We start from the raw sequence: 27630 nt of genomic DNA, 5'->3' as shown, positions 1-27630 counted from the left end.
TTTATAAAAAAATTTGCATCCACACGTAACCGAAGATCTGCGTTTTCGACCACTTCATAAGCATTCTAACCTGTAGATCATCTGCAGCTCCCGGGGAAGCTGCACCTCCGCGGCTCTGCGGGCTCTGCGTCTCTGCGTGCTCCGCGTCCCTACGGTGTAGGGTACGGCGGAGCCTCTGTGTCGGTGTAACGGTGTAACGCAGTAAGCGGTGGTCAAGAGCAGAGACCATTTATTTAATAAATAGCTTGGAGAACAGATGCTGGATCATCTGTAGTAAACAAAAGGCGCACGTCAGAGCAGATTTGTTGTTGTTTTGGCGCATAATGTGACGTTCGAAAACGCAAATCTCCGGTTATGTGTGTCCACACGCATCTACATAAACGGAGTTTTCAAAAATCTTCACTTTGCCCGGAGTTTTTTTAAACCTTCGTTTATTTGCGTTTTCGTGTGGATGACAGGTCAAAACGGAGGAAAATATCTCCGGTTTAGCAGATATCCGCAGATATCCGGCTACGTGTGGACGGGGTCTTAGTTTAGATCACACAATCAAATACGTCACAGCAGCTTCTCCAACCTCCTACTTCTGCTCCTGGTGCTGGATTGTTATGAAGTAGGTGCTAGGGGAAAAGCGCCATTAATGTTTGACCATTTTGATGCAGGGCAACAATGGATTCCTGTCAGAGGTCACTATCTCTAATGCAAGAAGACTAAAATGCCCTCTTGACTGTCTTCTTTTTGTAACAAGTGGTTCAGGCTGACTTAAACTCGTTAACAATTACCAGTGCACTGATCACCGTTGACTAGTTTTTATTTTAAAAACAAAATTCTCTGTTAATGCCAAACCTTCTGGCCTCAACTGTAGATAACTTGCACTTACTACTGCCGCCAATCATGACGGTATTAATAACTTGATCTGGAAAAGCCAGTGATCAGAATAGTCTGAATAAATGTTGAAAGAGTGGAAAAGCCAACTCAGAAGAGCACAGCCTAGAAGGAGGATCCATTTCATCATTTGCACGTCGGCTACACTTCACCTGGGAGCGGAGAAAAAAAGACTTCACCACGTCACCGGACAGCCAATTATGAAGCAGCTAGTTTTTCTCAGTTGCCACAATGGTGGCCTATCGTCTTTCCCACATAGAAAAGGTCGTCTAGTGCAGAGTGACAGGACACCTTATGTATGGATACAAATTCTTTATCCGTGTCCATGTGTTTTTGAAAGGGGTGTAGCGACCAGTCCATCAGAGCCTATTCAGACAATGGAGAATGGTGTTGAGTTGGTAGCAGTTTGTACCATAATGCAGTGAAAAGCCTATTAAGACTAACAATGGAATGGAAACTCAGGCTCTTATTCACATATTGTATGAAACATTGATCATAAACCAATAATTATTCAAAAACAATTATGAACAAACAAGAATGTAACAGAAAAATAAAAGAAGAGATCTTGGTTGGCCACTTAGTAGTTGTGTATCACGTTGGACCTCAAGTACACAGGTAGCTACTGGTTCTGGTGTCGGATCCACTCCCTTAGACGTACACAGGCAGCGGAAACGTGGGAAGTGATGTATCTGGAGTTCGGGTGTGTATTTAATTTTTTGGTTTAGTCAAAGTTTTAGTCGTTTACTCTGTTAAAGATAAATTAAGCTTTGGCCAGTTACAGAGGGAATGTGCATGACGTCACAGATGCGACTTCACAGCGGGTTTTGCCCACTGAGTGTCAGGAAGACTGAGTGTCAGGAAGACTGAGTAGCAGCGTAAAATTTCACTTTGAGCAACTGGAAAACATCTAAAATGGTGCGATCGACTGTACTCATAGATTTAGCAAGAAATCGGAGTTATCGTTTTACAGACTGCCGAAAAATAAGCTTAAGAGAGACAAATGGATCGCTGCAATTCACAGAAACAACTGGATTCCAGGCACCGAAACGTGGATTTGTGGTTCCCATTTAGTATCAGGTAATGTTGGATTTTTGGGTAGCTAACGTTAAACGGTCAAATCATAAAGTTCGGTGTCCTCATCACTTTAATTTCTACAACAAATCCTGCCTTGAAGTCGGACCAAGCGTCAAGACTTTTGTAAGCCTTCAGGCTTTGCTTCGTGTATTTCCCCGGTGTAGAAATTAAGTATATAAATATCAGTAACTGGATTTGTGGCCAAATATTAATGTCCATGGACCACTGGTTCTTGGTAACTGTACCAAATATTAATGTCCATGGACCACTGGTTCTTGGTAACTGTACCAAATATTAATGTCCATGGACCACTGGTTCTTGGTAACTGTACCAAATATTAATGTCCATGGACCACTGGTTCTTGGGGTAACTCTACGGGTCACTGTCAAGTCCAACTGACTTTAATTTAAACTGATAATCAGCTGTTATCCCGTCTTCTCCACTAGTTGCAGATGTTTTTACCACTCAGTGCAGTAAGGGGGCTGGTCCAGTGGGGAAGTGACGTCAATGCAGACCCTCTATACTGACCTTGCTTATGTAGCTGGTTTTGAGACCACGGCTACAGCAAACAAACGTAAGCCTTAAAGCTCTGCCTGTTTCTCTGCCTCCCTCTGTGCAGGTGCCTGAGCCCTGCTCCCGCTGCCCCTGCGCTGCAGCCAAGGACACTGGGAAGGACAAAGACAAAGATGGCAGAAAGAAGATTCCCAAGATTTTCTTCGGCACACGCACTCATAAACAAATAACTCAGGTTGCACACGAGCTGAAGCGCACCGTTTACTCCGGCGTGCACATGACCATCCTGTCCAGCAGGGATCACACCTGTGTCCACCCCGAAGTGGCGCCTCACTCCAACCGCAACGAGCGATGCAAAGAGCTTCTGGAGGCCAAAGACGTGAGGATGAGCACTGACTTACACGCTTTCATTTTTTCAGCTTTAGCCTTAAAGTCACCATATTCTGCTCTTTCAGTCTTCTGATTTGAATCTCTTTAGTTTATTGGTCCTTTCAATTTCCACAACAAAAATAACCCAAAGTACAAGTGTAAATCATCAGTGTAATCCAAAAAAAGATAGTGTGTGTGTGTGAGAGTGAGTGTGTGATGTATACACACACACAATTTTAATTAAAAACCAAGGACCAAAAGGTGTAGACTGAAGCCTAAGCTCATGACACCTACCCTGATTTGATTCTCTGACTACGTTTACATGCAGTCAAAATTCAGGTTATTGCTAATATTCCGGTTACTGAAACATTCAGAATATTCCGTTTACATGGTAATTAATCATTCAGGATATCTGGATCAAACCAGCGACGCACGGAGAACATCATGACGCAATTCCCGTCATTTCTGCTTCTTCTTCCTGTATCCAAATTCAAAACAAATGCTGCTTTGCGCAACTTCTTGTAAATCTGGCTATCCCGGTACTTTCTACCATCTACAAATGCACAAATGTTCATATCCTTCATTACATTTATGAAGTGATTAGTCTCCTCCTGGTCTTGTGTTTCTCCGTGTTTATAAGAACTTCCTGGACTCAAAAGACCAGGATTCCTTGTGAACAGAGCATGTGCAGAAAACTAATTCCTGTTCCGTTTGATGGGGATATTCTGTTTGGTGTTTACATGACCCAATATTCAGGTTTTAAAAGGAGTAACCCAGGGCTCATATTGGGGTTTTTAAAAACCTGAATATGAGCAAATTGGGGTAATTCAAAGGGGTTATTGGTGTTTACATGGCCGTGCAAATTCGGTTTATTGCCAATATTCAGGTTTTAAAAGGATTATTGACGCATGGAAACACAGTCTCTGATACCTTGTGGAGTAGCTTTACTTCCAATATAGCTCCAAACGCTTGTAATTATGAATTACTGCAGAACAACAAAGACCTGGGAGCTTCCTGAAAGCAAGCACACCGTGTTTAATGATTGGCTGGGTTCCTGGAAGTGTGCGGATGGGCAGAAGCAGTCCTGTTGCACGTCACATGCACGTTCCCAACAGTTCCTGTCAACGACCTCAAGTCCTCTCTGTTTGAGTTAAAATTGGATTTGGTGTAAAAAAGTGGACAAATGAGAGAATACGATGACAAAGATTTCAGCTAGATGTCTCTGCTGTTGTGTAGCATTACAAATATTTATAATATTTGTCTACCTATTTTAATACATATAGATGTGGGATGTTCAGTGAAATGCATCCCAAGTCATAAAACGTCTGTAGCTGAGAAGTAGAAAAGCTGATGAAGCTGTGACTGGACCACTCTTGACTCTTTTAACAAGGTTGAAATGAGGTGTGATCAGTGAAACTGATTACCTTTTGTGTGAGATGCCTTGAAGCTAATATGAGGCAGAGTCTAGGAGCAGGAGACTTGGCTGTAACTGTCTCTGTGTCCGGGATTTCTACAAGCAAGTCCAAATAAATCCCCTGGTTCCCAACGGCGACAGATACATGTACCATGAGCGTCCGGTGCTGGAACGCCCTGCGTATCTCCTGGCCCAGGAAATCAAGCAGCCCCTACTCAGATGTGGTCAAACAACTTTCAGATGCAAACAAAAGCATTCTAGCAGATCCACAGGGATGGAAAAAAGACTGAACTGCTTTTAAAAGGTGCTGCCTGGCCCGCTGTGACCTCACCAGGAAGTTTCACCTGCTATGATGGCGTATAGAGCCGCCGTTAGGATAAAACGCTCCCCTCACCCTGAAAACAGAGGTTTTTGTGCAGTTGAATACTGCAGTGTAAATCTTGCTTGTCTTTTGAGCCTTTGAGCAGAGTTGGGTTATAAACTCTGTTATATGAACCAGAGGGATTGAGCCCAAATTGTTGATCATGATGATGATGAAGTAGTTTATTTGGTCGATCAGTTTCCATTGATAAATACATTGCATTTAATTTCCTTTTGTAGGAAAGAAATAATAAAAAAAGTAAGGAATAAACCGACCAAAAGGTGTAGGCTGAATCCTAAGCTAAGATTATTGTGCCTCTTACCCTTTTTAACTTTGTTTATTTCATAGTACTACTAATGTACTAATACAACAAAGACAAACAATCTACAACAACAACAAAAAAACAGCAAAGTAAACACATGCAAAACAAGAAGGAAGACAAATGTAAATATGAAATATGAAAAATCAAGTAAAAAACAAACAGAAGACGGATCTCAGAAAAACAACTAACAGAGAAATTAAATAATCAATGCTAGGAGGAAACAGAAACAATCTAGAAGAGTGAAAAGAAAAGGAAACCAAAGACCAATCATTACATTTTTTGGTATATAAATATTATTATTACAACAACAACAATGTATGTATATATATATAGTTTTGTATCACACTAATGTTCTGTATCTTTCGATTATATTGGATTTATACATCGTTTATGATAGATCAGAAAAACACCAAAAAGAATAATATGCCACTTTAAAGCTGCGCCACACCGCAACCCCTTTGAATGGATCAAAGTCACGGCCATCCATGATGTATTACAATCACTACGTGAAACTGACACAATCCATCTTCCAACTTTGAAGTTTGCTGCAGTTTTCCAGTTCTCTTGTGTCCAAGACGATACCAGAGTTGTAGCCTCGGGGAAACAATTATGCACAATCGCTCCACAGGACACTTTGACACTCTAGAATGTCAAGAACCATTGAGCTCGTTTGAGTTTGGGACATGAGACACTTGTAACCCTGTGTACTGTCATAAGTTGAGGCGCCTACTGTAATGAGGACAATTACGCTGTCACTGGAGGTGTTGGCCTCCCATGGCAATTGTCTGACTTTTGTCATGAAACGGCTGGCCGAGAAATAACCCCTTACCGGAGTCTGTGTCTCCGTGACCCGGAGGTCTGCTGCAGTCGGGGTCAGATTACCGCGCTGCACAGACACTGATTCACACAGAAAACATTGTTACGCTACGGATGCCGTCACCAGACGCAACGCCTGCCCTCCGGTTTCTGCTCAGAGCTTTCCTGAGTCTCCCGAAGACGGCCGAAGGCTGCTAATCCCCTCATTCCTCTCTTCTTCTGCACACGGGGTTCAGTGTCAGCAACAAGTTCAGCACATGGTTAAGAGACGGCAGCCGTTTCACCCAGAGATGGTGATTATTGGCTGTAACCGAGTCCACCCGTGTGCAGTGTTTGTGTGACGTTGTCACCTCAAGCTGTTGGACATATAAAGAACGGGGTGGGACGTCTGATGGGGTACCGGGGACGACTGTAATTGGGGCTTGGTACATGAGACGTCTCTGTGAAACATTAACCCACGTTCGCTGTTGGAGTCTTTGACTGCAACAAAAGCTCAAAAACACTCAATGGCAGCTTCTGAAATACAGTATGTCACCTTTGCACAAACTTTAAAGCTGCCTCTGCAGCCTTCCATCCTCAGAGCTGGTTTGCCTCGTTCAGGGTCCCGGCAGAGGGAACCTGGACCGTCCGACCGTCCGTCCGTCTGTCCGTCCGTTCCCGGGTCGCGGGGGCAGCAGTCTCAACAGGGATGCCCAGACACTTCCTCCAGCTCTTCCTCCAGCTCTTCCCGCAGCTCTTCCCGTAGCTCTTCCTCCAGCTCTTCCTCCAGCTCTTCCTCCAGCTCTTCCTCCAGCTCTTCCTCCAGCTCTTCCTCCAGCTCTTCCCCCAGCTCTTCCTCCAGCTCTTCCTGCAGCTCTTCCGAGGGGAGTCCGAGGCATTCCTAGGCCAGCTGAGAGACATAGGCCCTGTCCCAATACACCCACTTCCCCTACTTTTCAGTCCTATCCCTAAATTTTGTGCGTTCCCGTGAGGGTAGTGGTGTCCCAATTCCTCTTTTCATCTAGGGGGAGTGGACATAACGAGGGCTAGTGTGTATCAATCTAGCCCTTCAGAGCGAGGGATTTCAGATACTGACTTCGCGACCAAGGGCTAGAAAGATTTCCCAGAATGCTTGACGTCATCATTTGCAGACTGAATAAAAAAAAAAACATGGTGGACATTTCTTATTTTTTAGTGAATAAAATCAATATTTTGAGTTAGGTTCTGCATAAAAATGCGTTTTAAATTACATTTCTAGCGAGAAATATATATTTTACTTTCATAATATTCACTCAGTGAACAGTGAATGTACATAATCACTCGCTTGCTCGTTGTTGCGAAGTCTTTCTCAAACCTCGCCAGAATAAAGGTTGATTTATGGTTCCGCGTTACACCAAGGCAGAGCCTACGCCGTAGGCTCTGCGTCGATTTAACGCGGAACCATAAATCAGCTCTCGAGCCGGCGGCTCTTCTCATCCCGAAAAACGTTGGAGCAAATTTCTTAACAGGCGTTATTTGGATAAACTGAGCCCAGGTTGGGGATCTTAACGGTTACTTTTACGCCTGAAAAAATATTAGAACTTAATAAAGTGGCATATTAACAGCGCTACAGCTGAAATTAAAACAGCTTTTAGCTCTCGGATTCCTGATATGGTGTGACGTATGTGCAAACGTAACTACACAGTCGCTTACGTAACCGAACGTAAACCACGCAGTGAAGTAACGAGTGGTGTCCCAATCCCTAGGGAACATTACAAGGGCCCTACTCATTTTCATGGCTAGTGGTAGTGAGTGAGGGCTAGTGGTAGAAAGTAGGGGGTGTATTGGGATTTGCCCATAGTGTCTCCAGCGTGTCCTGGGTCTTCCCAAAGTTCATGACCATAGGTGAGGGTAGCTGCGTAGATTGACCGGTAAATCGAGAGCTTCACCTTTTGACCCAGCTCCTTCTTCACCACGCCATGGTTTAAATGGGATATTATAACACTTTCAGTTTCCCAAGGACCTGTGTGGACCTCACGGGCAAACACAGGGGTTCCTTGGTGCCACCAGCAGTGCTGAGAGCTTTTTGCCTTTTTAAAAACGCTTCATTGTATTTTTATGTGATCTTGCATTTTTAAATCCTCTGGTCCTCCTTTGGTTCATTACCTACTCCGTTTCTTCGTGACCGCTCCATTTGAAGGTCTATTTGTCTGTTATCATTATTAGAGGTGTAACGATACACTAATGTAACGAGACGGTACGATACACGATATTGAGGTCACGATAACGATACGATATTATAGCAGTATTTTTTTAACAACCTTGAATGAGGAACATATGACTGGAAAAAAATGTCTTTTATTTGAAAGACACAAAATACAAAACAATACTGTGCGTTTTCCCTATTGTTGCAGTTTGTAATGTTTTATAACTGTTTAAGTTTTAAAGAGAAAGCCAGGCCAACCATTTTCCACAAACTGAACTAAAAGTAAATGTCAGGTTTGCATTATGCATCTTCACTTTCATACAAGTACAAATATTTACCCACAAACTGAATAGTTTCTCTCATGTATGATTTGACTTTTTTCTTTTCCAGAAATTTAACAACTAAAATTAAATAAATAAATAAAAGTAAATAAATAAACTATGAAAAGTCCCAAACTCCAAATGCAACATGACTGTTATTTATCTTCTACAGAGCTCAGAGCTTCACCTGCTCCAGCCTGAGGCCGTAAGGTGAACCCCGGTATCGTTTCATCCTCACACCTTTGGGGACGACACAATTATAAACATCATAAACATTGATTCATGCTCCTGATAAGTAAAAGTTCGGAGCTCAAAACCCTGCAAGAGTCCCGTGATCGGGACCAAAACGGTACTAGTTTCTTCTGAGCGTAGTCAGATTTTGGTCCACGGGTCGAGGTCGTCACGTGATCCCGCTGCACCAATAGGATGTTACTAGTAAACAATATATTCATATTAATAACCCAATATCTTGCTGCAGTTTGTCACCTCCACGACACGTATCGTGACGTTTTTGTATCGTGAAGTTTCGTGGCACGAAATATTGTTACACCCTTATTTATTACCTACTCCTTTCTTCATGACCGGTCCATTTGAAGGTCTAATTGTCTTTTATCATTATTATCCAGTTTTCATCAGTTTATTTGGTGATTAAAATTGGCAGTACTCTCTACACCAGGGGTCACCAATCCTGGTCCTCGAGGGCCGGTGTCCTGCATGTTTTAGATGTTTCCCTGCTTTAACACACCTGATTCTAATTAATCATCGTCCTCAGCTTGTCATCCAGGGCTGCACAATTCTCTTAATGACACAGTCACTTGTATCATGGTGCAATGAAGCAGGGAAACATCTAAAACCTGCAGGGACACCGGCCCTCGAGGACCAGGGTTGGTGACCCCTGCTCTACACAAAGCCCAACCTTGGTACCGGAAACTCAGCAAGGAATAAGCCATTGTTTGGCAGTATTCCACTGGACCTAACAGCAGATCTTTTCTTTGAAACTTGCATGTTCCAGGGCAAGTCGTGCCGGTTCTACCATGGCGTCCAGAGGATGAACGACCAGCACGTCCTGCAGCGGGTCCACGGGCTGCACCAGGCCTGGGACATCGAGGACCTGGTGGCCCTGGGCAAGCGCATCCGCGCATGCTCTTACTACGCTGCCCGGGAACTCATGCAGGGGGCTGCCATCATATTCTGCCCCTACAACTACCTGCTGGACCCAATGATCAGAGAGAGCGTGAGCAACCTTTACAAACGAAGGCTGAAGTTGTAGAATTATGTCGGGGAAGGAGTGTAGCACCCTATAATGTAATAATTTCCTGAAAATGTGATAAAACTTGCACTTAACTCAATCGAAAATGCGATAAAACCCAATAATGTAATAACTTCACCAATAATGTAATAAGATATCCTGACTGATATTGTAATAACATTTTTACTGATAATGTAATACCTTATTACGTTATTGGGAATTTATTACATGGAACTCAAAATCTGCAATTTAACCCAATAGTCATTCTGGTGTTTCAAATCCAGCGTATAAAACATTCTTAGATACTTAAAACACAAAATGTAGAACTCTGGACTGAAAATGAACATGTATATTACATTATTTGTCAAATATTACATTATCAGTTTTGGAAGAAAAAAAAAAAGACCCACCTAAAAATGTAATAAATTCCCAATAACGTAATAAGGTATTACATTATTGGTAAAAATGTTATTACAATATCAGTCAGGGTATTTTATTACATTATTAGTGAAGTTATGACATTATTGGGTTTTATTACATTTTAGATTGAGTTAAGTGCAGATTTTATTACATTTTCAGGAAATTATTACATTTTCAGGAAATTACATTATAGGGTGCTACAAGGAGCCTTTTTTCAGATCAGAACCTAAAATGAGATGGCATGTAGAAGGAAGGGATTCACCGCTTTCTGTCTCTTCTGTTCAATCTTGAATTGCACCAGATGGAGATCGACCTGGCGGGCCAGATCCTGGTGCTGGACGAGGCCCACAACATCGAGGACTGTGCCAGGGAAAGTGCCAGTTACACGGTAGACCAGAAGAATCTGCAGACGTCCAGGGAGGAGCTGGACAGCATGGTCAACAACAACATCAGACGCTCCCAGCACGAACCTCTCAGGGACTTCTGCTACACCCTGATCAAGTCAGCCACTCAGCCACTTCCTGTTTCACTCCTCTGTAACAACACGGGTCAGCTTAACTCAGGTTGTGTTCCTCCCTGCAGCTGGATCCAGGACAGCCAGGACTGCTTATCTGAACGTGGCTACGAGTGTTCCAGTAAGGTCTGGAGCGGGAAGGAGATACTGGGCATCTTTCATGGTCTGGGCATTACTGTGGACACCTTCTCCATTCTGAAGGTCTGGTTAAAGCCCTTTGCTTCACTTATGGCGCTTTTATACTAGTACCGACTCAGCCAGACTCCACTAGACACCCAGATCAGAAGTAGGAGGTTGGAGTGAAGCTGCTGGGACGTATTTGATTGTGTGATCTAAACACTAGAGATGTAGAACCTGGAGGAGATGATATACAGGACTGTCTCAGAAAATTAGAATATTATGATAAAGTTCTTTATTTTCTGTAATGCAATTAAAAAAACAAAAATGTCATACATTCTGGATTCATTACAAATCAACTGAAATATTGCAAGCCTTTTATTATTTTAATATTGCTGATTATGGTTTACAGTTTAAGATTAAGATTCCCAGAATATTCTAATTTTTTGAGATAGGATATTTGAGTTTTCTTAAGCTGTAAACCATGATCAGCAATATTAAAATAATAAAAGGCTTGCAATATTTCAGTTGATTTGTAATGAATCCAGAATGTATGACATTTTTGCATTACAGAAAATAAAGGACTTCATCACAATATTCTAATTTTCTGAGACAGTCCTGTATGTGCTGCTGGGTCTGTGACTTGTGTTTGATATCAAGTTAAAAAATGAGAGTGAGAGAAGATTCAAGCGGCTACGCTTTTTTTTTGTTGGTTTGTCTCGGCGCTGCTGAAAAGTCAGCTGGAGCCGTGAGCAGCTATGAAGAGACAGAGCTCCTGGTAGATCTGGTCGTTCCTTATCTCCGTCTACATCCCTTTTTAATTCTCTCCTCAGCACCAGGTTTATGAACATCTGACCCTCAGAGTTGGATCAGAAACAGACTTTTGCTGCTGATGCTGGTTGAATAAAATGAACAAGAATCCGTCAGAGTCTCTTTCTCTGATTTCCTCCTCCTGAATCAGACGTCTGACTCCAACCCCCCAACCAATCGGTGGCCTGTAGTGTGATGATGTCAGATACAGCTGACTCAGCAGCTTAGAACCTCGGCAGAATAGTTACAGAAAAGTATCTACTCTGCACACCTCCACCCACCTCCACCCCTAGTGGAGAAGCACAAAACCAAGGCGAGTCGAGTCGGGCTGAGTAGGTACTAGTGGAAAAGCGCCATTAGTAACATAACATTACTGTTTCACATTTAAAGGTTTAACCCTTGTGCTGTCTTTGGGTCAAGGAAGGAGGAAGAGCAGAAGGGAAGAAAGAAGGAAGGAAGGGAGAAAAGAAGAAAGGGAGGATGGGAGAAAGGAAGGAAGGAATGGAAAAAAGAGGAAGGGAAGAAGGAAGGAGAGAGCAGGAGGAAAGAAGGAAGGAAGGGAAAAAAGAAGGAAGGAAGGGAGGGAGGGAGAAAAGAGGAAGGGAGAAGGAAGGAGAGAGCAGGAGGAAAGAAGGAACAGGAGAATGAGGTCATTTTGACCCAAAGACAGTACCAGGGTTAACGAAGAGTTTGGACTGTTTAGATTCAGACATTCCTTGAAAATCAACATGTTTTCTTTGTTTCCAGCAATGCTTAGCAGCAGTTCTGGAGAAGGAAGAGCGTGTTGGTTTGGTCAATGGGAAGGAGGACATGGTGCAGGTCCCAGTCATCAGCTCGTCTACATCCTCCGTCCTCAAAAACCTCTTCATGGTGCTGGACTTCCACTACAGGGACAACTGCCGGTCAGACCCCAGCGGAGCTTCTCCCAGTCCCAGGCCAGGGACGGTCCTCACACTAACCCGCTCTGCCTGTCTCTAGGTTTGCTGAGGACTACCGGGTAGCTCTGCAGAGGAGCTTCGCTTGGACCAATCAAGTCCCGCCTGACATTCCTGACGCCAAAGGCTTCTTTGTCCGTCCACGTGCTCGACAGCGCCAGAGCCACCGAGTCAAGACAGAAGTTGTGACCCTGAGCTTCTGGTGCCTCAACCCTGCCGTGGTGAGAGGCTAGACCATGTAGGACACAGTTACCCCTTACTGAGGCCTCAAGGCACGTTCTTCAATGGGCTTTGAAATGAAGATGGCCAATTTCTTTGAGATTAAGGAACGGAGATGATATTTTTTGACTAATATGTATGTCTTAGCCGCGTGTCCGTGTTTTGTATTTTCAGGCCTTTTCTGACCTGAGTGGGTTAGTTCACAGCATCGTGCTGACATCAGGAACCCTGTCACCCATGGGCTCGTTCTCCTCTGAACTTGGAGTGAAATTCACCATCCAGTTGGAGGCCAACCATGTGATCAAAAAATCCCAGGTAAATGACTTTCCTTTGATAATGAATATTTAGGCCCAGTCCCAATCCCCCCCTAGTCCTACTTTTCATCCCTACCCCTAAATTTTGCGCGTTCCCGTGAGGGTAGTGGTGTCCCAATTCCTCTTTTCATCTAGGGGGAGTGGGGAAAACGAGGGCTAGTGTGTATCAATCTGGCCCTTCAGAGCGAGGGATTTCAGATGCACCGTAGCTGACCTAGGGCTAGAAAAATTTCCCAGAATGCTCTACGTCATCATTTGCAGACTGAATCAAAAAAAACATATGGCAGACATTTCTTATTTTTTAGTGAATAAAATCAATATTTTGAGTTAGTTTCTGCATAAAAATGCGTTTTGATTACATTTCTAGCGAGAAATATATATTTTACTTTCATAATATTCACTCAGTGAATGTACATAATCACTCGTTTGCTCGTTGTTGCGAAGATCACGGCAGAATAAAGGCTGATTTATGGTTCTGCGTTACACCAACACAGAGCCTACGGCGTAGGTTATGCGGCGACGCACGCCGTACCCTACGCCGTAGGCTCTGCGTCGATTTAACGTATTTAAAGTAGGATGTGTATTGGGATTGGCCCTTACTGAATACATTTACAAGGAAACATTAAGCCGCCAAGTGTCCTTGTCACCAAAGTAATTTGCAATGTTATGATTTGCTTTCACACCTGTCCCGTTTGGAGCAGTTGTTCCGAAACAGGGAGCGTTTCCCCCTAAAGATCGGTTGGTTTGGTACATGTGAACACAGCAATCACGCTGGGATGCGAGACAAAACAAGCGAGCTGAGATCTCCTAGGAGAGGTTAGGGTTCGGTTCTCGGCTCGCTTCCATTCCAGACCTGGAGCGGTTCGTTTGCAGTGAGAACAGAATCCACACAGAAACAAACAGAAACAAACTAACCACACTCACTTACGATGCTCCATAGTTGTTGTTTTTCCCGGGGTACGGAAGAGGAAACTCCTTCCACGTTCATTTCTGACCAATCAGAGAACAGTTGGTTCATGGCATTTGTTAACAGCTTTGAACCGCTACAGACGGTTGCCATGTGAACACAAACGCCACAAACGAAAAACAAAACAACTGTATCGATTTAGCCCCTGAATCGGAACAAAACAAACGGGCCACAGGTCTGAAAGCACCCTAAGACTTTGCCTCTCCCTTGAATGCCACATCTGTGATAGTACCACTGTTGTCCAGTAGATGTCACTATATGATTTATTTACCCACATGGTTGGTTGAAGTGTAATCATCACCAGAACTGGAAATGATATCACATATACTGGACATTTATCAGAAAGGATCATTTGCAGGTTAGAAGTCAAAGTCTGGGACTTGCATATATTTATATATTATATTGTAGATATATTCCCTCCCTTTTTTTTTCTCTTCAGGTTTGGGTGGGCACAGTTGGTGACGGACCCCAGGGCAGGAAGCTGTGTGCCACCTTTCAGCACGCTGAAACGTTCGCCTTCCAGGATGAAGTGGGTGCCCTGCTCCTCCACGTGTGCCAGGTCATGGCCAAGGGCGTGCTGTGCTTCCTGCCCTCATACAAGGTGAGTGTGACACCAACCCTCGCAGCGCTTCCTTCCTAAAACAATCACTAACCATGCAGACGAGGCAGGGACACCTCCAGAAGAAAAAGAGATCCTACTACTTCCATGGTATGTTATTCATGCCTGGTGAAAGTCATGAGAGGGTAGGTATCCGTTTAAGTAGCACGGAGAAACAAAACCTCTCTCTGCCCGATGCCACGAAACGCAGGGCGAAGGGGGAGAACTTTTCCACCTGTGAAAGAAAACACACGTCAGGGACATTCTTTGCTTCTGGAAAAGATCCAAAAGGACCCAGTTTGAAGGAGGACCGGTCAGCTGTGTTTTAGAGGCGTGGCCCCCGGCCGAGGCACAACCCTCCACTCTTTACCTAATTTGAGGTAAATCTGCAATTTCCCCATTGTGGGACAAATTAAGGTTTTCTTATCTTAACCCTTGTGCTGTGTTTGGGTCAAGGGAGGGTGAAGGGAGGAATGAAGGAATGAAGGAAAGAAGGAAGTAAGGAAGAAAGGAGAAAAGAAGGAAAGAAGTAGGAAAGGGAGTAAGGAAGGGAGAAAAGATGGAAGGAAGGAAAGAATGAAGTAAGGAAGGAAAGAAGGAAGTAAGAAAGGAAGGAAATAAGTAAGAAAGGAGAAAAGAAGGAAGGAAGTAAGGAGAAAAGAAGGAAGGAAGTAAGGAGAAAAGAAGGAAGGAAGTAAGGAGAAAAGAAGGAAGGAAGTAAGGAGAAAAGAAGGAAGGAAGTAAGGAGAAAAGAAGGAAGGAAGTAAGGAGAAAAGAAGTAAGGAAGTAAGGAGAAAGGAAGGAAGGAAGAAAGGAGAAAAGAAGAAAGGAGAAAAGAAGGAAGGAAGAAAGGAGAAAAGAAGGAAGGAAGAAAGGAGAAAAGAAGGAAGGAAGAAAGGAGAAAAGAAGGAAGGAAGACAGGAGAAAAGAAGGAAGGAAGACAGGAGAAAAGAAGGAAGGAAGTAAGGAGAAAAGAAGGAAGGAAGTAAGGGGAAAAGATGGAAGGAAGTAAGGAGAAAAGATGGAAGGAAGTAAGGAGAAAAGAAGGAAGGAAGGAAGAAAGGAGAAAAGAAAGGAAGGAAGGAAGTAAGGAAGGGAGAAAAGGTGGAAGGAAGGGAGAAAATAAGGAAAGAAGGAACGAATGACGGAAGGGAGGTAGGAAGAAAAATGAGTAAAGGAGGGTAAAAAGGGAGGAAAAGAGGAAAGGAAGAAGAAAGGAGAGAGCATGGCAGGAGGAAAGAAGGAGAGAAGAATTGGGTCATTTTGACCCAAAGACAGTACAAGGGTTAAATCTGCCCTAAAATGCACTAGTGAAATAAACTTAAAACTTAAACTTTATTTATTAATATAGCACTTTTCATGCTGATAAAATGCAACCTAAAGTGCTTTACATTAAAAAGGGGAAAATAAACAATCCCCCTTGACCCCCCCACTCAAATAAAAACAGTATCTATGATATCAAAGCCATAATATGGATAATGATTATCTAACATCCAGCAGTGTCCCCCTGCGCTCGATCACCGGGGAATGACGAGCAGAGAAGTGCTACACTTTTGCGAGTTTATTATTACGTAGTTGATTCCATGTTTCTACTGGTTTGATGCAGGGGTGGCTTCCCAGTTAAAAGGTCCCGGGTTCCATTCCCAGCTATTCTTTGCTCTTCCTGAGCTTGCAGGGAGCTTCATAGATGAAGCTCATTTTTTATTTTTGGTTTGGTCCCATTAGACTTGCACTCTTTTCTTCAACTTTACCAGGAAAAGAGAATATTAATTAAAAATGAAAATACTCAAAGTGTCAGTTTCAGTCTAAAGGTCCTCAAGATGACTTAAAAAAAAGTTATTTTATAACTTTGTTGTAGTTTTTTTAAATTGCATTTATTGGAAAGTGTTTTTTTTTTTAAATTGCCTAATTTGTAATTTGTTTCTTTTTTTATTATTACATTAATTGATTTGATTTCTTAGGAAAAAGGGACAGATAAAATAAGTTTAATCTTCTTTCGGTTCCCTTTCATTCAAGGAAAGAGATTTGTTGTAATTATATTGAACTGTTTTGTTTTTCTTTTAATGAACGAAATAAAGAATAAAATAAAAAATCAAAAGGTGAACGAGGAAGAAGATGGAAAAACAAAAGCATGTGATATAGTTGAGATGGGGGGGGTACAACCCCACGTACACAAAACAGATACAGCTGAGCAAAGGATCACATGTTTTCATTTCTAATAATTATCTCACACAAAACACTTATGGTCATACTGCTACGGAGAAAGGAGTAATATTCTAACGACACGTTTAAAGAATGCTGGATTACACTATGGATTTAAAAGTTTTTCCTTTTTCTTTTTCTAATAGAGGGAAGTGATGCTGCTGTTGCATCATCCAAACTAAATGAACACCTTTGCCCCATTCTGTACGTTGTTTTTCCTCCGTTTAGATTTAACCTCCGGGTGGAGCCAGAGACCACGTATTCATCATTTTAAAGGCCGTCGTTTGAAGTCATTTTTACAATATTTAAAGCGGGTCCCTGCAAAGCAATCAGCAGTTTCTAAAGTCTGTGCTCCGTGGTAATAGTTCCTGCTGCCGAGACGCTGCAGTATCACATTTATCACATTGATCCCCACTAATCAATGGAGCCACTTGTCAGGAGCTTGTTAAATGGCGTCATCCTCACAGAACTGTATCCTCTTTCAGTTAATGAGGGCACTTCTGAGAGCACACTCACACACACTTTGTCCTCCTTTGTTTGTTATGCGTTTCTGCTCATGAATAATTGATGGCCTCTGTAGCTCAGTTGTCACATTAGTTTACTGAAGGCTAAGTGGACTTCATATGTCATTGTGTGTGTGTTTTGTCTGCTGTGCACGTTGTATGTGTCAATTAACATACCTTATGTAGGATCCATAAGAGATGCAAAGCCATTCAGATGAAATGTTTAAGTACTTACGAGCTAATGTCGTTTTTATTCTTAATATAATCTGTAAAATAAACCCCCAGTGTTGTCAAAGATTATGATTTATTATTATATATTAAGATTATGTTCAGTCAACTTCTTCCCGAAACGCACATTACTGCTGGATTTGTGTGCTTGTATATTTGTTCTGGTGTATGTTGTTACCAAAGCCAGGTTTTGATTTGATTTTGATTTGATTTTTTTTTTTATTTTGTACATGTAAAAGACAACAATTAAAGAGAAGATAAGAAAACAAAACAAAGCAAACAAAAAAAACAAAACAAAGAATGTCATATTTTAATCCTTGTACTGTCTTTGGGTCAAAATGACCCAATTCTTCTCTCCTTCTTTCCTCCTGCCATGCTCTCTCCTTCCTTCTTCCTTTCCTCTTTTCCTCCTTTTTTACCCTCCTTTACCCCTTTTTCTTTCTACCTCCCTTCTGTCATTCGTTCCTTTATTACCTTCTTTGCTTTTCCTTCCTTCTTTCCTTATTTTATCCATTCCTTCCTTGTTCCCTCCCTTCTTTCCTTTCTTTCTCCCTTCCTTCCATCTTTTCTCCCTTCTTTCCTCCCTTACTCCCTTTCCTACTTCTTTCCTTCTTTTCTCCTTTTCTTCCTTACTTCCTTCTTTCCTCCCTTCTTTCTTTCCTTTTCTCCCTTCTTTCCTTCCTTCCTCTCTCCTTTCTTTCCTTTTCTCCTTTCTTTCCTTCCTTCCTCTCTCCCTTCTTTCCTTTTCTCCCTTCTTTCTTTTCTTTCTCCCTTCCTTCCATCTTTTCTTCCTTCCGTACTCCCTTTCCTAGGTCCTTCCTTCTTTCCTTCTTTTCTCCTTACTTCCTTCTTTCCTTCCTTCCATCTTTTCTCCCTTCCTTCATTCCTTCTCTTCTCCCTTCACCCTCCCTTGACCCAAAGACAGCACAAGGGTTAACACTTAATATTTTAATTACATGTGCAAAAAGCAGTAGGAAGAAGTGTAAACATATTTAATCCTACTCCCATTCACTAATCATTTATTAACAAGTATTTATAATAACTGTACTCACACACTTACCTATGGATACATACACATGGTTGAGTATTTCTGTATATTTGCACACACATGCCCATATAAATATTCATATAAATATACTTATTTACACCATACTATCTCTATATGAACTTTTTAACGTTTTAGGCCACTTTTCTGAAGGCAAAGAGCTCTGAGATGTGATGTCATCAGTCAAAAACAGAGATTTAGTTTTTACGTGGCCACTTGGTCTGTTCTACATTCATATCTGGTTTCCAGTCCGTCCTACGGTGGTCCGGCTGTGATGAGCCACACACACACTCACGGCTGTTTTGCCCTTGGCAACTTTTGTTTTTGCCTTCGGCAAATTTTCATACTGCATGCTGGACTGGATGTCTCCTCCAGTGATCTCTGGTTTGATTCCTCCTCCGTTCCTCGTCCTCTCTGATCTCCAGTTGCGCTGTCTCCCAAACAGCTGACGCCGCCGCCACGCAAACCGTGAGGAAGCGCCAAGAATATGAACCTTGTTGTTTTCTCGGTTCACTTTCCGTTTTGTCAGCCCGCGATGCCAGCCGAGCAGCAACTGTGAGCCGTGGGAGTTTTTTTATTATTGATGGCCATGTAGGAGTCTTCTCTCTGTCTATGCTGACGCATAAATATTTAATCTGCAGCCAGCTCTTAAAGATAAGGAGATGAGGGGATATGAAGGCCTGGGTATTAATTGGAGCCCATGGAGGCCTGGTTGGTGCCACCGAGTCCCGTCTGCAGTGTTGTGTGTGCATTTTTTGTGCGTGTCTGTGTGTGTAGTCGACACAGAGAGGATAGTTCATCTGAAGACACTCATATTTAGTGCATTGAGATGATGGCTATCAGCGCTTTCTACACAGCTGCGTCTGTGATGGACAGAAAAGGAAGGAAGGTGGATAGGCCCGCAGGGTAAGAGAGAGGCTCTGTCCTCACTTTGGTGCACACTCATTCAAAACCGGTGTCACAAAAGATGCATTGACACAGTCTCAGTTTAGCTGGCTGATGGAAGTAACACAGAATAGTAGAATCCTCTAAATTTGACTTGCTACTAGGGGTGCAACCAGTACTGGAGTTGAGGGGGATGAGGGGGGGACGGCATCCCCCCCTGAAATAAAAACGGTCCAAATCATCCCCCCCTGAAATAAAAACGGTCCAAATCATCCCCCAGTAAAACTGCCATCCCCCCTTTCCATCCCTTATGTCATTTCATCAATGAATGTGGTTTTACTGCTATTTCAACATTTAGAGTCATCACCAGAAAAATAACACCAGAAAAATAACTTATTTGACAATTTTCACCTGTTTCAAGTAAATTTTCAGCTGAAATAAGTAGAAAAATCTGCCAGTGGGACAAGATTTATCTTCTTATTACAAGCAAATAAATCTTCCACTGGCAGATTTTTCTACTTATTTCAACTGAAAATCTACTTGAAACAGGTGAAAATTGTTGTTTTTTCCAGTGATGAGTCTTGTTTTAAGTGTAATGAGATTTTTTTCACTAAAATGAGACATTTTAACTAGAAATAAGACAAATATTCTTGTTAAGATTGTGAGTTTTTGCAGTGATCCATGTTACTTATCCTGTGAAGGACAGAGTCATATTGATAAGTTCAGAAAAGTGTTTTTTATTGTTGTGTTTTGATGTATTTGATGTAAGCCCAGTGGATATTTAAAGCTTACAGAAGGCTGCATTTAACTGCTGCTATGTCATTCCTGCAGTATTTCTGCAGGTGTTTTGGTTACTGCTATTATTTGTAATATATTATACTCGAGTACTGGGTGCAACAATATATCGTGCCACGAAATTTCGCGATACAAAAACGTCACAATACGCGTTGTGGAGGTGACAAACTGTAGCTGATATTGGGTTATTAATATGAATATATTGTGTTTACTAGTAACATCCTATTGGTGCAGCGGGATCACGTGACGATCTCGACCCGCGGACCAAAATCTGACTACGCTCAGAAGAAACTAGGACCGTTTTCCGGTCCCCATCACGGGAATCTTGGGGGGTTTTGAGCTCCGAACTTTTACTTCTAAGGTGAACATGAATCAATCTTTTTTATGATGTAAAGATTGTGTCGTCCCTGACGGTGTGAGGATGCAAGGATAACGGGGTTCACCTTACGGCCTCAGGCTGGAGCAGGTGAAGCTCTGAGCTCTGGCACAAGATAAATAAGTCATGTTGCATTTGGAGTTTGGGACTTTTCATAGTTTATTTATTTACATGTATTTAATTTTAGTTGTTAAGTTTCTGGAAAAGAAAAAAGTCAATTCATACATGAGAGAAACAAAATATTTGTACTTGTATGAAACTGAAGATGCATAATGCAAACCTGACATTTACTTTTAGTTCAGTTTGTGGAAAATGGTTGGCCTGGCTTTCTCTTTAAAACTTAAACAGTTATAAAGCATTACAAACTGGAACAATAGGGAAAACGCACAGTATTGTTTTGTATTTTGTGTCTTTCAAATAAAAGACATTTTTTTCCAGTCATATGTTCCTCATTCAAGGTGGTTAAAGAAATACTGCTATGATATCGTATTGTTATCGTGACCTCAGTATCGTACCGTATCGTTACATTAGTGTATCATTACACCCCTACTTGCTACCAGTAATTCCTCCATTTTGGTCTGGTTTGAGAAGGTTTCCTTTGTCGGAATGCTTCCCACTTCCCATTGTTGCTTGACAGCGATGACGCCGGTGCAGTTCAGACTCTGAAGTGTGTTGGGATTACACGTTACACACAAAGTATGCTCGTAATCACGGTCACGCAAACACTTTCCCAAAGGCCGTGCCAGGTCTGTGTTTTTTGTAGCGCTTCAGTGTCAACAGTGCCCCAGTTAATGGCCATTAAAACCACAGCAGGCCATGGCGTCTGGTCCCAGTCTAGTCCCAGTCTGGTCCCAGCCGCCTCCGGCCCGGACCGGGGCTCCGCGGCAGAGCCAGGGGGTCACATGGTTCAGCATAAACAGAAGGGTTTCATAGAGGTGAAAAGATGATGAGGAATACAAGAAGCTTTTAAAGGAGATTGAGATAAGGGCCATTAGGTGATGTCGCCTGGCTGTCTGTGTGAAGACGCACCCGTGCTGGCGCCGGGCTAGGCTGAGCTCGTGTCAAATCAAAGTCAAACACCCGCCAGCACCAGCGTGCTCCGTCCTCCGCAGCCCCCGGGCTGGTGCAGCCCCCGGTGCTCGGCTCCAGCAGCACTGCTGCTTCTGTCCGGGTCTGGGAGAACATTACATTCATGGGTCACTTTGCTCAGCGTCATGTATCACCACTTTTATTATGACAAAGCTGATGGTTTAAGTTTTAACGGGGGAAACTTCAGGGTTACTGCTTTTTTTTTCTTTTTTTGTCTGCATGTATATTAATGGTTAATACCATGTTGGTAAAAACCTGAGACATGCATATATACATACATATACACAGTGTTTCCCCTAGAATATTTTTCAGGCTCGGTGGTACCCACCGAAAAAACCCTAAACAGACGAGGCGCGTGGGACGGCATATTGGACATGTGACATGTAGCAATATAACAAAGTTTTACATTAAAAATCATTGTAGGCCTATATTGCTGAATGATATCACTTCAATGAAATCATTAGGCTTAATCTAACCTTTAACCAAAGTGTCATGGGCCTGAAAGGCTGCAGTGTGCTGGTCTGACCCATATGAGCATTGAGCACATGTTTTCTATATATTTCAGAGGGATCTCTATGAAAACCCTCTGGTCCTCTTTTAACGGCTGCTTGTGCTGACGGCATATGTGACAAAACATCCCTATTCACAATTGAGATTATATTAGTTGTAAATAAACTAAAATGAACCTTTAGTGGTTCTGGTGGAAAGACAATCTATTGTCTGTGTTATTTTCATCATTATTGCTCACCAAAAAAAGAAGCTCAATCAGAACAAAAATGTAAGCTAAACAACAAATTGGAAATTTACCATGGGGAGTGTGGTACAACCAAGGGCTGTATCTAATTCAATTCAATTTTATTCATATAGCGTCTAATACAACAAAAGTTGTCTCCAGACGCTTTCCAGAGACCCAGAACATAAACCCCCGAGCAATCATTACATAAACAATGGAAGGTAAAAACTCCCCTAGTGGGAGAAAAACCTTAAGCCAAACAGTGGCAAGAAACCTGAACCAGGACCTGGATCATAAGGGGGGACCCTCCTGCCGAAGGCCAGACTGGTGGGTCAGGGACGGCAGCAGCACAGCAGGCAGGTGGAAGCAGCAACGGGATGACCGGGGGCGGGGACCGCAGGCAGGTGGAAGCAGCAACAGGATGACCGGGGGTGGGGACCGCAGGCCAGCACGCGAGGGAGAGATTTATGGTTATTAAGCCATTCGGGATCCCAGCCAGATGTTCGGTGTTTAAATGCGTTGTTTTTTACTGGGTCACCAGTCGGACCGGTGTCAGCGACGGTAAAGGCTGATAAATGGTTCCGTGTTACACCAACGAAGAACATACGCAGTAGGGTACGGTGTAGCCTACGGCGTAGGGGACACACCGACACGCAACATACGGTGCGTGTCGCCGCGTACCCTACGCCGTAGGTTCTGCGTTGGTGTAATGCGGAACCGTAAATCAGACTTGACGCTCGCACGTGTGCCTGGCACTAGGACCCCGCGGACGCATGGTGTGTCGTCGGGCTGTGTTTTCCTTCATGCTTCCCTGCAGCGTCTCATGCAAACACAAACACACGTACCTGGCAGAAAGATTTCTTTATATCATGTTGTCTGTCGCGCACAATATTTTTTCTTTTTTTGGCCGGCGCCATAGTTGGCTAGCTACAAACTCTATACAACCCATGATGTATAATAATATGCCCGCGCTCTCAGCAGCGGTACTCGCATCGTTACTAGGCAACGAAGCAGGTTGACTCACGTTGCAGAACAGCGCTGCAGAGGCTCCTAAACGTAAATGATCATTGATTTTTTTTTTTTTTTTTTAGGCCTGGCGGGGGGTCTCGTTGGCCTATTTTTAATATAATAGTGGCCTGTAGTGTGATGATGTCAGATACAGCCGACTCAGCAGCTTAGAACCTCGGCAGAATAGTTACAGAAAAGAATCTACTCGGTACGTTAGAGCCCTAGTGGAAAAGAACCAAACTGAGGCGAGTTGGGTCTGGCTGAGTAGGTACTAGTGGGAAAGTGCCAATATATACTAAATTTACTGTCTAGGAGTAAACTGGCCTTGGAAACGAGTGCCATTAATCCTGAGGGAGCTGCATGTGTAAGGATCCCTCAATAGCACGTTGCTGCTGTACGGGACGTTTGTATTTGGTCCTCTGAATTTCTGTCTAGAGTCCCCACATTCAGCACCAGCGGCCACACTTCCTCCCCAGCTGGTGTTCCTTCACGCTAACGGCAGCAGAGATAAACACAACTGGCAGTGAAAAAGTGAGCCAGCTAAACACGGGACGAGGTGTTACGATCGGCCAGACAAGCAGCAGAGAAATGACTGTCCTACCGCCAGGACGACACCACTGCGTCTGCACATATTACAGCCATTGTTGTTGTGTTGCATGTGGCTGAAATAGGTTTGGCAACCGTCCCTTGAAAAACGGAATCGTCCCGTATTTATAAACCAAAGTCCGCGTCCCGTATTGAGCTGAAAAAGGGACAAACTTTGTCCCGTTTTTCTGTGAGAGTCAGAAAATAGTCCTAAAATGCCAATGGAAAATGGCATTGAGCTGTTGAGTTCATAAGTTATTTTTTTCTATTTTACTACAACTGTAGCTACAGTCACGGCCTTTGAGGCTCAAATATGTTTACAAGTTTTCTACAGACTTTCTGTTTTCACTTTTGTTATTGCACTAAAAATGTGCACTATTACAGGATGGATGTTATGCTTTCTTTCTATTGTTTTATATGAATTTATACAATTTTAAGTTAAGCAGGACAGGTTTCTGTTTAAGAAAAATACTTATTTTATTCAGTTCATTTTGTTATTTGGTATTAAAGTGAATTGCTGGATAATTGTTTTCTATGTATTCATGGCATTCAAAAATATGATTCTAATTAAATTCAGGTTCGAGTCAAATAGTTAAAAAATGGTTTCACTCACAAAAAAGGGGCTAAAAAAATTCACTACGCCAGGAAAGGTGAAGGCAGTCGGGTTGACTGGCCCTGCCGATGAGGGGTCCCTCATTTATTTTATTTTTCAGGGAGTTGGCAACCTTCTGGTCATGTAATTTGTCCCCTTAATCTTTTTTTTTTCTTTTTTTTTAATAAGATTCATAGTCATTAATATGCTTAAACTGCAAACATTCTGCTTTAGATGCAGATTTCAGTTTTAAATGAGGTTGTAAGAGTGTAGGGATTCCATAATTTTAGTTTGTTGAAATCCCTTCTGCTGGTGCTGAAGTAAAAGTTGCCAAACTACTCCAGTCTGACCACTAGTCTGAATGCTCTTAACCCCAGCAGAGAATGGGCTGCAGGTATTTTAGGATGACATTTATGCTGCCTGCAGTTTTGACTATAGAAAGTGAACTGAAAGTCAAGGTTGAGAACAAACGAGTGGTTCTGCCATTGTAGATTGTTTCCCTTGTATACTCTTATTAATCTTTACTGATGGATACCATTCAAGCAGCTTTTCTGCATCGGACCGAATCAGAGCAGAAGTATATCTCTATAAATATCAGAATTCACCTAACTGCTTCTGACACATCATCAATAAACACTAGTGACCCAGTGTCACCGAAAGCCACGCAATCCCATGCTGTCAAATAGCCTCCATGTATTTTACAGATGATGTATTCCTGATCATGAGCCATTCTGAGCCCTCTCCTCTTTCCTTCCTATCACTCGGGTATAGCTTGATCTAAGTTTGATCTGTCTGCCCTGCTACTGCTTTTTCTTTTTTCTTTTTTTTTCCTGTCTGAGTTCCTGGCCTTTCAGTTTGTGTGTGAATAGTTTGAACCTTGAGGGATGAAGCCTCTGCTGGTTCTCCTGAAGTCTTTTCTTCACATGGACGTTTGGAATGAGGACACACGGATGTGGACACATAAATGAAGTTCAACAGATTCATTTAGGAAAAAAAACTACAAACAAAAACTAATGACATTGGCAAATTATGTTTGTTGCACAACTTTTTAGAATAGAATAGAAAGCCTTTATTGTCATTATAATAATAAAATGAGATTAAGCAGCAGCTCCATAAAAGTGCACCCATGTAAAAGGCTATGTAAAAACAAAATAGGAACAGCATTTTAACCCTTGTGGTGTCTCCGGGTCAAGGAAGGAGGAATAGAAGAAGGGAGGAAAGAAGGAAGGAAGGAAGGGAGAAAAGAAGGAAGGAAGGAAGGAAAGAAGTGAGGGAGGGAGGAAAGAAGGAAGGAAGGGAAAAAAGAATGAAGGAAGGAAAGGAGAAAAGAAGGAAGGAAAGGAGAAAGGAGGAAGGGAGAAGGAAGGAGAGAGCAGGAGGAAAGAATGAACAGGAGAATGAGGTAATTTTGACCCAAAGACAGTACAGGGGGTTAAAAGTGTCTTTTAGGAACATTTTCAGGGGGCTGAGGGCCGGGGATCATTTTAAAACAATGGATGGACTGGTGAGTGGATTCAGGCCTTGTTGGCACATTACATCGATGTAGAGGTACGGCAGGAGGTTTTCCTCTGTCACTCGCTACCACCGCAGAGTAAAAAAATAAACACAAGAACACAAGTAGTACCCACCGTTTACCTATTTCCTCTTCTTTTTATCCTTTTGCTGCATTCTTCTTTTTCATCTCTTTCATCTTGTGCGCTGCTGGCTGTTTGTGAACAGCAAAGCCAACTCCTGCTTGTGGAAACACGCCTCATGTTTCACAGCAGCTGGAGGCTTCTTTTCTTTGAAGGCTTCATTTTTGTATCTGTGAACATAGACCTAATGCTACTTCTGAAAAAACTCACCTGTCCTGTCTTTGATTCAAGCAATGGTGGTGTTATCTCGCCCTGGAGTTCACCTTTAACCTCTTTTGAAGTGTTTCATTCCTATTACTTGTATCTTCAGTTAATCAGTAGGGGTATAACAATATATCGTGCCACGAAACTTCACGATACAAAAACATCACGATACGTGTCGTGGAGGTGACAAACTGTAGCGCGATATTGGGTTTATTAATATGAATATATTGTTTACTAGTAACATCCTATTGGTGCAGTGGGATCACGTGACGACCTCGACCCGCGGACCAAAATCTGACTACGCTCAGAAGAAACTAGTACCGTTTTACGGTCCCCATCACGGGACTCTTGGGGGGTTTTGAGCTCCGAACTTTTACTTCTAAGGTGAGCATGAATCAATGTTTTTTATGATGTAAAGATTGTGTCGTCCCCAAAGGTGTGAGGATGAACGATAACGGGGTTCACCTTACGGCCTCAGGCTGGAGCAGGTGAAGCTCTGAGCTCTGGCACAAGATAAATAACCGTCATGTTGCATTTGGAGTTTGGGACTTTTCATAGTTTATTTATTGACATGTATTTCATTTTAGTTAAATTTCTGGAAAAGAAAAAAGTCAAGTCATACGTGAGAAAAACTATTCAGTTTGTGGCAAAATATTTGTACTTATGTACGTATGAAAGTGAAGATGCATAATGCATACATGACATTTACTTTTAGTTCAGTTTGTGGAAAATGTTTGGCCTGGCTTTCTCTTTAAAACTTAAACAGTTATAAAGTTATAAATTGCGTTGCAATAGGGCAAACGCACAGCATTGTTTTGTATTTTGTGTCTTCCAAATAAAAGACAATTTTTTCCATTCATATGTTCCTCATTCAAGGTAGTTAAAGAAATACTGCTATAATAGCAAGCAGCAGAGTGACACCTTTTCAACCCTGACACAGCCCACCTGACTGCAAGATCTAAGACGTAAACATATCACTGTGGTCAAATCATTTTCAGGTTCTTTCTAGAGTTATCAACACATATGTTCAGGCCAGTTGAATTCATTTGTTTTTCTACACATTTCAACTACCTTTGATGCTTGTATTGACTTAATGCTCCGGTACGTGGCAGTCTCCCCCTCAGGGCAGCAGCAGTCCCTGCGCCTGAGCCGTGCTGTTGTCACCACCAGTGTGGCCAGGACGTGTAGGGTAGATGACATGGGAAGGGTGGCAGACCTGAGGTGGCAGGTGGCGTCTTGCCACCAGCCGTGGCGTGATGGTTACTGTGATATTTTTGGGCTAAATAATTTACGCGGCAACAACACGTCTCCCCTCGCCACTCTGAAATGTGGCTCTCGGCTGCATGTTTCATTAATGCCGTCGCCTCCTAAAC

General features: G+C 42.6%; 1 protein-coding gene across 1 annotated transcript in view; it reads left to right on the top strand.

Moving 5' to 3' along the window:
• brip1 (BRCA1 interacting helicase 1) overlaps window positions 1–27630 on the top strand; it is a 101012-nt gene that overhangs the window by 31503 nt on the left and 41879 nt on the right. Inside the window, exons 6-13 of the mRNA XM_061718696.1 lie at window positions 2576–2848; window positions 9248–9469; window positions 10206–10405; window positions 10487–10619; window positions 12093–12247; window positions 12324–12501; window positions 12674–12814; window positions 14220–14381. Coding sequence (XP_061574680.1) covers window positions 2576–2848; window positions 9248–9469; window positions 10206–10405; window positions 10487–10619; window positions 12093–12247; window positions 12324–12501; window positions 12674–12814; window positions 14220–14381 — 1464 coding nt within the window. The remainder of the gene's footprint in view (window positions 1–2575; window positions 2849–9247; window positions 9470–10205; window positions 10406–10486; window positions 10620–12092; window positions 12248–12323; window positions 12502–12673; window positions 12815–14219; window positions 14382–27630) is intronic.

The sequence above is a fragment of the Cololabis saira genome, chromosome 4 (genome assembly GCF_033807715.1).
Source record: "Cololabis saira isolate AMF1-May2022 chromosome 4, fColSai1.1, whole genome shotgun sequence".
NCBI lineage: Eukaryota > Metazoa > Chordata > Actinopteri > Beloniformes > Belonidae > Cololabis > Cololabis saira.
The sequence above is the reverse complement of the archived record's forward strand: the minus strand, read 5'-3'. Positions and strand labels throughout refer to the sequence as shown.